Source organism: Hippopotamus amphibius, chromosome 16, assembly GCF_030028045.1.
Source record: "Hippopotamus amphibius kiboko isolate mHipAmp2 chromosome 16, mHipAmp2.hap2, whole genome shotgun sequence".
In the NCBI taxonomy this organism is placed as follows: Eukaryota; Metazoa; Chordata; class Mammalia; order Artiodactyla; family Hippopotamidae; genus Hippopotamus; species Hippopotamus amphibius.
The window spans coordinates 5285668-5298739 of record NC_080201.1 but is presented as its reverse complement, the minus strand read 5'-3'; the positions used below and the strand labels follow the sequence as shown (position 1 = coordinate 5298739).

The 13072-nt window shown below is 43.9% G+C and overlaps 1 protein-coding gene across 3 annotated transcripts in view; it reads left to right on the top strand.

Annotated features, from left to right (window-relative positions):
* CDH13 (cadherin 13) overlaps positions 1–13072 on the top strand; it is a 1023084-nt gene that overhangs the window by 647626 nt on the left and 362386 nt on the right. For all 3 annotated transcript variants that reach the window (XM_057711305.1, XM_057711306.1, XM_057711307.1), the window contains exon 6: positions 2263–2407. In XM_057711305.1, coding sequence (XP_057567288.1) covers positions 2263–2407 — 145 coding nt within the window. The remainder of the gene's footprint in view (positions 1–2262; positions 2408–13072) is intronic.

Here is a 13072-nt window from a genome sequence, read left to right as displayed (position 1 = left end):
AAAAATCCTTGCCTCCAATAATGACATTTTGGAATATTTTGATTAAATTATTTAAATGTAAAATAGTTCTGCCTTCTCTAGCAAAGGCTGAATGAAGCTGCCCTTTGAAAACTGGGCAGTAGGAGTTGGGTTACAATTCAGCACCCAAAATAGCCAAGGACTTGACTTTATTTCAACCAAAAACCTATGTCCAAAGACACCACATATCCTAGATCTGGATCCCAAGCTCCCACATTCTGCAAGACTTGAGTAGTGTCATAAGTCACAAGGAAGATACAGGAACAGAATTCACATTTGTCAAATGTGCAGATGTGTCAGGACTGGGAGGGGCAGACTCTAGACCCATCTCAACTTATAATGGAAAGACAGACAGACACTAAGGAGATGCAGTTGATCAGGATGAAGGCCAAGTCAAGTCCTTGGCAATTTGGGGAGGACAAAAGGCCAGACCCTCATTATTACAAGAAATTGCTCCCAAAGCTTCATTTTGTATTTTCTTCGTTTAGCAGTATTCTCATAGTAGCTTTAAAAATCAGCATAAAAGTTCATTCTCTGTAAGATCTCCTTTGTGTGCAGATGTTAAAAGGCTCTGCCTATTTAATTTGTTCTTAGCCAAGGTATTCATACATAATTTTATCTATCCCAGAAATCAAAGCGTATGTGTGTGTGTGTGTGTGTGTAAATTTGTTAGTGAAAAGATGTAGTGTTAAAGAAAAAAAATGAAAAAAAATTCCTTTACCCAAGCATACCTGGTTTCATGTTTGCTTACTACTTTCAAATTCTGTTCACATGTGTACATCGCACATGTATAGTGCACATGCCATTTTGTGTGTTTTCACACAATATTCTAAGTAGATCAACAAAGTTGAATAATTATTTTATCTAACGGCTGTATTCTAGCATCTTGCTACAAAAACATTCATTCAACCCGTCCCTTTCCACTAGACATTTAGTGCATGCTAGTGTAATTTCATTATTAGAAATAACACTCCAGCATGTATTTCTATGTATGTAGTGCAACCTGTCTTAAATAGAACCAGGAGTGGTATCCAAATGGAACGACGTGTGTGAGCCCTTCATAGATTTGGTGAATTTTGCCATGCGACTTTCCAAAGGGTGAAACCAGTTTATAACACATTCAGGCGGGGCATAACAAACGTGTTTCTCTTTTCTTTTCCTAATTTGGGCTAGTTGTGACAACAGTGTTGAAAATAAAAAGAGTAGCGACATTAGCAGCAGCTAATATTCTTGAGATGAGTCATGTGAAGGGCATTCCATTAAGTGATCTAGAAACATTGTGGTGGTTAAAAATGTAAACTCTGGAGACTGACTTCACAGGGCCAAATCCAGACTCCACCACCTAACCTCTAATTGGCTCCGTCCCCTCCTCACAAGTGGTTCATAGGGTCACTGTGAATATCAAATGAGCCCTGGATAGTGTTGGTTACCATTACTTCAGCAGGTCCCAGTGCAAGGATCACCACTGATATCCAGGAAGTGTCACGGTGGCCACCAAGTTAAATCAAGGAAGAATCAGGCACATAAATGAGAGCATAAGGTCTACAGTGTCCACCGGAAAAGTCATGATGTAATTCCTTGTTCCCATGCAACAATAAAGCTGGGTTTTCTATGCTATTTTCTTCAACCTTGAGATCTGAAGGTCGTTCCGTGTAGAAGTGTTTTGTGGACTTGTGAGATTCCCCCCTAAATTGTAAAGGCCTGGTGGGCAGGAGTCCCGAGGTCTCATCAAGGACCCCGGCAAGCACCTTCCTTGCCTCAGGAAGGTTCTCTATAGACACTTACTGACGTGAATTTCTCCTAAACATTACCATAAAGACATTCAGTTATTTCTTAATATACTCTGTTCATAACTGCTTAGTCAATTATTTTTATTAGCATAACGTTCCTTTTAAGCATAATGATGTTGGAAAAACAGAAGCAATGTAAGCACATTTTCTCAGCTGTGGCTGATTGCTGGTGTTTAGTGTTATCTTTCTTTTTCTGTTTTGGACTTCCTTTGCAGATTTGATGAATTAATTGTAAATTTCCCAAGGGGGAGCTACCATGAAGTGATCTTTGTCTTTTATTCTGTAATGTTTAGTTTCTATTCTAGTCCCAGTGACTATCTACTGAGACCGAAGTTTGAATATTGCCAAGGGCTCGTAAAATTGCTGATGTAACCTACTTTCCCCAGAGAACCCGACTTCAATTTTCATAATGAATGAATGCCCTCTTTCTCCCCCAATCTCTTTGCTCCAATAGCTATTCGTGGAGACCATTGATGTCAACGGCAGAACTCTCGAGGGGCCGGTCCCTCTAGAAGTCATCGTGATTGATCAGAATGACAACAGACCGATCTTTCGGGAAGGCCCATACATCGGCCACGTCATGGAAGGATCACCTACGGGTATGTTAAGGTGGCTTACCTTTCAAATAATGGGTTGGGAAGTGGCCTGCTGCGATCTTTGGGGATTCTGGAGACTGTTTTGTCGCCGCTCTGCCTTATTGTTGGAATGCGTCAACACTGACGTCTCATTTCCCTGCATGGAAGCAGGAGCTGGAAAGCTGCAACTCAGAACATGACTGGGGTGTTGCAGGCTAGCAAAACATCTTTCCTTGTGTCCAAAGGTGATCCTTCAAGGATGACTGACATCTCAGTCTCTGATGTGTGGCTGACATTGGACACCGTGTGAATATCTAGCTCACCCTTGTGAGGGCCCATGGCTAATCTTGGTGGTGCAGTGGGACTTTGAAGAAAATTAAGGTCCCCACTGCAAGCTCCTCAGTTATTTTTCTTGATAATTGCCTTTTAATAAGAACCATTTGGGAAAAATGGGTAGGACTTTTTTTTCCCTTTCCTTAGAAGATGTGGATGGAGAAAACTGTAGTCTTTTGTCAAAAGGCCAAAGGCAAGACATTGTATTTCCCTCTTTGGTAATACATGTACCTACTGTTATGGAAATCACTCAAGGTTACTACAGAAGTCCTGTTATCTTCTCTCCATGTTTAACCTTTCTATCAGGGAAGATTTTAGAATTGAGATCTCCCTTTTTTGGCCCATAGATACTAATTAAATGACTTCTGTGACCAGCAGCAGAAGTAATTCCTGAATATAATGCTTGAGAAAGTGAAGAACAAAGTAGAAAAATCCCTGCTTTAAGGCTGGACTTTGATTTTAAACTTTCAAATACATTTGCGTGAAGACATGCCATATGAAGGGTGTCACTTTTGCTGTGTCTGAATTATGCAGACAGCTGTAAGCAAAGTCACCCCTCAGGCCGGTGGGAGGTGGAAGCTTGGGGCTGTTTGGCTGGTTCTTTTTCCCCCTTTGCTGACTGGATGGGATGTATCAATAACATGTAGACACTGGAGGCTCTGGAAGTGTTGTCATGGCAACCTGCCTAGACTGCCAGGTGAATAATTGTATGCAAGCTGCCTAAAACCTCCCTTCAGCTTCAAGGAGCTGGGCCTCTGTGCACTTCATCAGATAGGTCCCCAAGGGCGAGAGCAACCCTCTCCCTTCTGAGATTTGAATGCAGTCTGTACAAAGGAGAGGTCCTTCGGGGCAGCAGCCTGGAGAGATGGAGAGTGGGCAGGTGAGGATGGGTCAGATCACCTCAGGGCAAACCTTCCTCGTGGCACTGCTCAATGGGCTGCTTTAGATGCAGAGATGGCTTCCAGTGGGACACACCCTGGAATTTGGGTTGGATGTTTACAGAAATCTTCTTAAACAAGCTGATGTGCAGAACAAGTTAGGAGAAGCAATGGGGAAAGCTGTTAAAGAGACTGGAGTTTGAGCAGAGCGGAAAACTGATTCCCAGTTTCCATCTGTGGTACCCAGGCCCCGTACGTGAGTGACTGGAATTCGAGATGGGCTGGAAAAGTGTTCTAAATGTAAATGACAGTGGTTATATCCAAGGTGGCTGTGAGCATGTGCATGTCTTTGTATATCATGTGTGTATATGATTAGACGATGTCCAATTTTTCTCCCACTGCACCCTTTTTTAAAGTTTCAGAAAGAATTTCAAATTTTATTGCTTTATATACATGTCGTATTTTCAAAGAAAAATGAAATCCTTTACGCTCATTGAATTTCTTAAAGCACAAAGCAGTTCAGTTAGGGTGGATGCATACCCAGCAAAACATAAACCACCTCAAACTTCTATTTATGGTTGGAATTATCCTATAAAAACACATAAAGACGTGGATATCTGCACGGGCTGTTTTCTTCCAGCTATGCAGAATGTGGCCTGAATCATTGTTTTCTTTTTCTGCACCCTCTGGGTTTGAATATAAAGCAGGAGTTGAAGTGGAGTCAGTCAAATTTGAGGTCAAAAACGTGACAATGTTGTGGAAACGTTTTAGAGGAAAAAACACTTGGATTACTTAGCACCTTGTGGGAAAGCTCAAGCAGATGGTCCCCAAAGAGTCTGTGAGGATAGTGGGGAGCTGGGGAAGAAGGCAGGAACCCTTTTCCAATCCCCTCCCAACCTAAGCCACTTATAAGTCATAACAACAACCCCTGACAGGCTAGAGAAATGATCGCATCTTCTGTTCCCACAAAGTCCTTCTCGTTTGTGGCTTATGGAATCCTACGTGTTGTAGACATTGTATCGCATCCATTTCACAGAGGGGGATGCTGACCCTGGAAAGAGTTCATTGAATTTGTCCAGGTCACACGAATGACAGATGGCGGCAGTGTTCAGGGCTCAACCTGCAGCATCCACCTTCAAATCATGTGCTCTTCCAACTGACCCACAAACTTCACAGTGAAAATGATCAGCCATCAAATGACCATCACATTTGGGCGGGCACTTGCTGTGCGCTGAGAGATTTCTATCACTGTATCATTTCCTCCACTCTGCCCTGAGGGCTGCGCAGCACTCTTCCCATGATAGAGGTGAGACGATGGGACCTCAGAGAGGTCCAGGAATTTGCCCAAAGTCCCTCAGCTGGTGGACGAGTTAGAATCAGTGTCCATGTCTGGCCTCAAGGCACAGGCTCTTTCCAGGGCACCGTGTTGGACTTGGCCAACTTCTCTCACACGGACTCTTTGCAGGCCCAAATGAAGGGACGTATTTGTGCAGTTCTGTCTGATGAACTGATTTAGCTCCTGGTATAAAATAACCAGCTTTTCAGACCAAAGAGCCAGGCACCTTGAGTCACTTTTCATTTAACGTGAGCTGTTGCTGAGTCTCTAGGGTTAAATGATGTTACACGTGGGGGCCCTTGTCATCGCTCACACCACTTTCTTCTGAATCTGCATAACCAGCTTCGTGGGGTGGGACCTGCCCAGCCTCACCGAGCCCCAGGTTCTGAAGGGCCCGCGCTTGGTTAAATGCTCTGTTGTCGCCATCTTAAAATTCTTAATAATTGTTCAACAAGGGGCTCTGCGTTTCCATTTTGCACTGAACCCCCAAAATTATGTAGCTGGTCCTATGCATTGCACTGTGGTCTAGAGCTGGGTTTGATGCTCTGCCCAGTTCCTTAACAAGGTGAGACTGTGGGCAGGTTGCTGAACCTTCTAGAAGCCTCAGTCACCTTGTCTGTAGATGGGGTGGGTGTAGAATAGTACCTACCCTAGAAAACTCTGTGCAATGATTAGATGACGCAGTGTGCTTCACTCAGTGCTTGGAACGTAATAGATGTTCAAGAGATGCCAGTGTATTGTTAACGCTGCAATTATTCTTATTATCCTGGCGGCCTAGCCTTTAGGGAAGGTAAGGCAAAAAGACATGCAGTTCGTGTGAAGGGACATCCATCTCCCAACCAACCAAGCATCATTTTCATGTTGCAATGTACCCGGATGCCATCAGCACCAATCCATCATGGAGGAAGGTCACCCATATTTATCTGTATGTGCAGACAGGAGGCCATTTCTAGCTGCTCAGCACTGAACTCCAGGGTATTGTTTTGGGAAATCATTACTAGATGAAGGAAGATCAACAGAAAATAATAGTCTTTGAACTTTGTAGATTATGGACTGTTCCTTTTGTGGAGTCGCAAGGCATTGATTTATGGGACCCAAGGCCAGGCCCTGGCCGCTCCTCGGAGCCAACCAGAGCCCCGTGTGAGTGTGATGCTTTCTGAATACCCCCTACCGCACGAGCAGGGGGTAGGTAGAGGCTGGGACCCTTGAAGTTCCTGGAGGACACACACCAGAGTCCCACCGTGTGTACTGGCACCACCTCCCCAGTGTTTTGCCACCGGTGGTCCCCTGGGCACCGTGGAGAGGGGCCAACCATGAGGCATGCTGTGCAGGGCTTCCAGAGACAGACCGTGAGATGAGGACTGAGGGTGGTGGTTTACCTGCCAGGCACAGGATCGCGAGTGGGGAGAGCTGCGGGAAAGGGAGGCCGGCCAGTTTCAGGTGCCACGTTAAGCTAGCTACCAGAGCAGGCAATTCTGACCTTGATCCCTCGGGAAGGGAGGGCTCTGGGAAATCACATAAAACACACACATTGGAGTTACCCCAGCTCAAGATCCAGGGAGCTCTGCTGTCCATCCTCCAAGCCCAGCAGACATCGGTTAAGAGCTCTCCCCAGGGGGACGTTAATTCCCAGGCACTTTTGGTCAGCTGGGACTACAAGCTGGCTTTCGGAAGCTCAGAGGCAGGCTTCCCACAAGATACAGGAGCTGGCCGTTGGGTTGGCCTCAGCTACGCTCCTGTCTCCATGCTGTCGGCCACCCTGCACGTCAGCAGGGACGGCTGGGAGAAGGGCACCCACCACCCAGACAGGTGGGGCAGCTTTGAGATGCATCAGGGGAGGGAGGCAAAGGGAAAAATATCTTAGTCCCCAAACTATGTGACTGAGAAAGATGAATGTGACATTGACCTTTCTCTTTAGAAAAAGGGCAGGACCTAGAGGTGTATGTTCTAAGTCCTGAGAGATCCGTAGCTTAGTTGTGTACTGATGCTTCTTGAGGCTATTAAACAGAGGCAGAGATTAGCAGCTGAATCCTCATTTCCTAACTTCTGAGAGCCCGAGGACCCGTGCCTGCTCTTGCTCCCTTTATTCCTTTCTTTTTCCATCCAGTATTTTTATTGAGCGTCTATTCTGTGCCAGCTCCGTTCTAAGCTCCGAGGGTCCAGCTGTGGGTCTGCCAGAGGCTGCATGCTCCCCCCTGGTTTGCAGAGCTGAGCAAGGGGGTGAGCAGCGAATAAATGAGAACTGAAGTTGGCGGGTGAGGCGATGCAGCCAGAGGGCCCTCTCATCTCAGGAGGGAGGGAAGACAGCCTAGCTGAAGAGGTGATGTGAGGAGGGCAGGGGATTTTATCTCAGATTCACCTGAGTTTCTGTTCTTCAAGTCTCAGTTACTTCAATTTTTGAACAAGTCCTGCCATGGCAGACATGAGGGAAGCAGCCGATTAAGTGGCCTTTGGGACAAATGGCTGTCCCAGGAGCTCAGCTTTGCTCAGCAGTTGGTAGTTTCTCAAACAGCTAAATAAAGATGGTTTTGATATTTGAGCGTTGGTATTTAAGACCTAGCTCAGCATGAATCCTCAGTTTGTTGGCATCACCTGGCGGTAAAGTCCCTTTTCTGGTCACCTGTTTACGTGTTGCAGTAACCGCATGTGGCCTTTTGGTCCATCAGCTGTCCAGTTTTCCTCTGCTGGTGTTTAGACTTTCACATCAAAAGTTCTTCCAGTCTCAACTATCCCAGCCAGTCCCATGGGCTTCCGGAATATTGTGCACAGGGCTATTTTTTTCTTAAGTAGATAAATTTCTTTTAAAAATAAAGCAATTCCACTTTTTCCCCAGCTTTTTTTGTGTTTTGTTTTGTTTTCCAAAAATATATTTCTGGATTGTAATCTTTATTAACCCCAAATAAACAACATGGTTTTGGCAAATTTGGCCGATTTCTAGATTATTTTACTCTAAAAACTAACGTTCAGATTAACCTCTGACATTATTCCACTTTGCGTCTAGTGTGATAGTGTAAGAATCTTCCAGCAATCACTTCTGTTTCCTTCTCCCCATCCTTTGCTACTGTTCTTATACATTTTAATTGTATGTGTTATAAACCCCACAATATATTGTTCCTATTTTTGCTTTAGAGAGTCTTTTATCTTTTTTAAAGCAATTTTATTGTATAATGGACATACAGTAAACTACATGTTTAAAATGAATAATTTGATAAGTTTTGACATATGCTTATACCCATGAAACCATCACCACAATCAAGATAATAAATGTATCTGTCATCCCTCAAGTTTCCTCATGCCCCTTTGTAATTCCTCCCTCCTTCCTGTTTCTCACTTCCCATCCCCCAGCTTTTTTAAAGTAAAATCACCCTCCAATCTCACCACCCAGAGGAAACCACAGTTGTCACTGGGGAGCATAGTCGTAGGGCTCTCCCTGGGCACCTCCACACACAGGGAGGCACACACACAATTTCACAGAAACAGAGCTCTGCGTGCTCTTCTGTATCTCACTTTCTTCATTCTGCAGGGTCCTGTGGACATTCTTGTAAATCAATAAATATCAAGCTACATCACTGTTTTAAACAGCTAATGTCTGGATCTACCATCATCTAGCTAGCCAGTTCTCTACGGACTAAAGTTGTTTTCATTTTCCCTACTTACAATCGGTTCTACAGGGGAGAACGCATCTATTCCTACCTGTGTAACAATTTCTTTAAGGTAAATATATACCAGCTGAACTGATAGGATAAACGGTATGCTTATTCTATTTGATGTCTACTGGGGTGACGCTTCTAATCAGAGGATTATATTTGTACCTTGGCTAAGCTCATGCGTGAAGATACAGTAGTCTTTCCTTTCACCTATGAGCATACGGGTGGACCTTCGTTTATATTTCTGGATTATACCCAATACCTCTAAGTTTTGTGGTCACTGTTTTCCGTAGGCTGTGAATGGCCTTGCTCTAAACTTCTCCCCGGATTGCGCGGTCAAGGAAGAGGACTGCAGTGGTGGATTCTGACCCCTCTCCTGGCGTCACCATTGGGATCTTAGCTGAGGGGAGTTGCTCAGAAACACACGTCATTCACAGGCTGCAGTGTCATTCAGACTGAATTATGATACAAATCACTCCGGTGCAGCTGACCATAAGACAAAATGTATGAAAGAGTTGCATAAAATAATCAGAGACATCTTCCCAAAGGGAAAATTCCAGAAATAAAGTGTATCAAAAGTCTTGAGCTGTCTGGACTTTGCTACCTACTCAAGAAACTGAATGTCCGCCAAGTGGCTTCTAACCATGTCTGAGGTCCCCATGTGATGCGTCTTACAGGGGCTCTACAGCAAGCCTGTGAACAACCTTGTCGTAGCCACTAGTACTTTCCCTCCTTTATACCCGGCCCGTCTTTGACGGACGCTATTGTGTATGTTAGACCTGTTGCTGGTCCACTGGTGCCTTGGAGATACCAGAGGGCTTGGTGTGACAGGGGAGGATGCCCTATATTCTGTTAAAAGAATACCCAACCAGTAAAGTTGTGTGTTGCATCTTAAAAGTGGGGAACTTTGAAAACAGCTCTTCTCCTTTTTGTTTGTAGCCTTCTCTGCACCTAAATTCACGTATGAGTCAGTGGGGCTAGAGACCAATTCAGGAAATAGACACCACATTGGTTTTGAATCACTCTTCTCTCTAACCATGAAGTCCTTGTTCCTTACGTGTCTGTCTCCCCTCTGCCCGTCACCAACGCGTATACTCATTTCTGTCAGATCTTTCTAGGCACTGAGGATAACCCAGTGACCTGGAGCGATATGGTTCCTGTGCTCCTGGAGGTTACTTCCTCATAAGAATAAATGCTCGGCAGCTCTGCCCCACTAATTTGCTGTATATAGTTAGGCTCAAGTTGGGGGTCATCCCTTCATGCCTCCCCATTTGGGAGAGAGAGGAGGATTTGTGACGTCAACTATTGAAAAAATAGAATAAAAATTAATGAACTGAAAGTAACATAATAGTTTAAAGTGAAGGGAAGGTAAAGAGGCATTGATAGTCTCAGAAGCTTAGGGATCATTCTACAGAATAAGTCTGACGGGAGTTTCCAGGCAAAATGGAAATTGGGTGACAGTGGAGCAGCTACAAAATAAAAATGAAAATGTCCTTGAGTTGTTATAACACTGAGCATGGTGGACTCCAGTGCCACTGACATCCATCCCTGATGCCTGAGGATCCAGTCTGAATGGTCCAGGAATTCTTAGTGCTATAGATGAATACAACAGAGTGGCAGACCCTCAGTGGCATTAAACAGTTCTAATCTCAGGGAAACCCCTATTTCAAATCCATTCCTGATGACATTTCATTCAGCAGAATCATTCAAAGACTATTTCTTGGGCAGCATCTATGAGCCAGATAGTGTTCTAGGTGCTGGAGATGCAGCAGTGGCCAAGACCAGTTAGCTCTCTACTCTTAAGACATCAGCATTTCACTGGGAGGAGAAAGGTAATTAATGATGAATGGAATAAATAAGATAATTTAAATCCTTTGGGTAAAATAGAACAAGGTGATGTGATAGAATGACAATGAGGTCAAGGAAGATCTTTCCAAAGAGGTGACATTTAAGCTGAGACCAGTGAGAATGCAGGAGCCACAGTGTCAAGGGACCGAGTAAGGACGTTCCAGGCAGAGGGATAGGAAAGTGTGAAGGTCTGAGGCAGGAATGAAGATAGTGGGACAGAGAGGAGGCCATCGTGGTGGGAGAATGTCATCAAAAAGGGCGCCAGGTGAGTTTCAAGGGATAGGCCAGCAGCAGTCAGCAAACTGGGCTGTGGGCCAAATCTGTCCCACTGCCTGATTCTTTCTACTAAAGCTAATAAAGTTTTGTTGGAATACAGCCATGTCTATTCACCTAAGCATTGACTATGGCTGTTCTCACATGATGCTCTTAGAGCTGGGTAATTGGGACAGAGACTGAATGTCCCACAAAGCCAAAAATATATACTACCTAAATATTTATGTATTTAAAATTTATAAAACATATAAAATATATATTTATATATAAATACCTAAATATATATAACTGACCTAAATATATATTTTTAATGTATGTTAAATATTTGAAATATTTTTAAAATATGTGTGTGTGTGTGTGTGTGTATTCTTTACCTAGCCATTTACAGAAAAGGTTTACAGACCCCTGGGTTAGAGCTTCATAAGTTTTGATTACATTTTAAATTTAGCAGGAAGCCCTTGGGTGGTTTTAAGCAGGAGAGTGGTAAAATCTGATTTTACTATTAAAAGATGACTTGTGCTACTCAGTGTAAAACAGAAGTAGGGCAACCAGGGCATGTGAGCATTCCAGACAGGAGAGGACTGTGGCCTGGGCCCGGGGGGGCGGGTAACAGCGGAGGTGATGAGAAGTGCTCACATAGGATTTTTGTGATGAGCTCATGATGAATGGGGAAATACTGAATATTGACTCATTTTATGGTGCCGGATTACTGTAACCAATGCCATCTACTTGGAATTTTGGTAATACTGTAAACCTTAATAGGTGTATAAATTTTCCTCAAGTATGAACTGAATTTTACCTTCAGCATAAGCTTAAGGCCAGGGGGCCAGATTATCTTTTCATCCTCAATTGTCAGCATTTAGCAGAGTTCCAGGCACATGGTAGCCACTCAATAAATTCTGTTCAATGAACAAATGGCCCCAAATGGCAGAAATTATGAATTACAATGAACTTCCCCTTTTATTTGATTTTTAAATAAACGTTGCCTTCATTGGCAATTTATTCCTCTTTTAACAAATATCTCTGGAGTCTGGAGTTAGGTACCAGATACGCTGATACTCAGTAAGGATGGGGTCAGGGAGGGATACGTAAAACAGACACGGACCCTGACTCGGAGGAGTTTGCAGAGGAGTGAGGAAGGCAGATGATAAACACATCCTGAGCCTGCGTCAGTGCTGCATGGGGAGGGCAGGGGCCATGGGAGCCTCTCACTAGGACCAGAGGAAGGAAGCAGCACTGGGCCCCCAGGAAAAAAGCAGTGATAACCACCTGTGTAATGTTTCTAGTACCAGACGCTGGTCTAGGTTCTATGCTTATCTCTTAATGGAATCCTTACAGTTCTTTTACAATCAAGGAAACAGAAGCTCAGGGAGGTTAGGTTACTTCCCCAAAGTCATACAGTTGGTGGGCGATAAAGCTGGGATTCAGATTCAGCCTAACTCCCATGCCGCTTCGTTTCCTCTCCATCTACAACACCCACTGTCCTCTCACCACTTCACCCATGAAAATGCTAAGATCAATCCAAATCTTCCACCCTAGGGAGCATTTCCTTATATGTATATGTGTGAGTGTGTACATATATGTGTGTGCACATGTACACACACCTGTGTAGACATGCATGTATGTGTGTGTGTCGTAGGTGGGGGGGGGAGGAGAGAGGGAGAAAGTGAACACTCCTGACCTTCCTTACTCACTTGATTACAGCCTGGCTTGTCAGGTAACCACAGTTAAGGCGGTGGCTCTCTCAAATAGAGTCAGATCCTCCCCCTAGCGGCAGTCCGGGAGATGCTCAAGGAGGACTCCTCCAAGATTCATAAGGCATGCTGGCCATCAATAAGGCAGTCTGCAGATGTCAGTTAGAAAAGATTTACAATCAGCAGAGAGCTTGATAAACCAGCTTTTACTGCAGCACCGCTGCACTTAGAATCCCGTCCCTTCCCAGGGCAGAGTCTAGGGCGGCTGCTTCCATCCATCTATACAAATACCTTTGAATCGCTTCACCTTAATATATGAACAGGAGACCAAAAGAAGCTCTGAGTAATTTATGTACAGAACCACCTCCCTTCTTAAGTAAATGGAAGAGATTCAATATTCTGAGTTCAATGGGAAGAGAGCATATAAAATCCCTTTCAAGTATATGTTCTTATAAAATATAGGTCATGAATTGAGTTTTCCAGTATCAAAGAAAAAATTTTGATAGACTTACAGCTCTCTTGCTTTAATTATGGCTGCATTTTTTAAAACCAGTCATAGTACCCAAAGCTATTTTATTATTCAGAAGCTGGCTCTTTTCATAGATTTCTTCAAAGTTCGATTTGGGGAATTTTAATGTTTTCTTCTTGTTCTTTTTTTTTTTTTTTTCTTTACTTTTGTT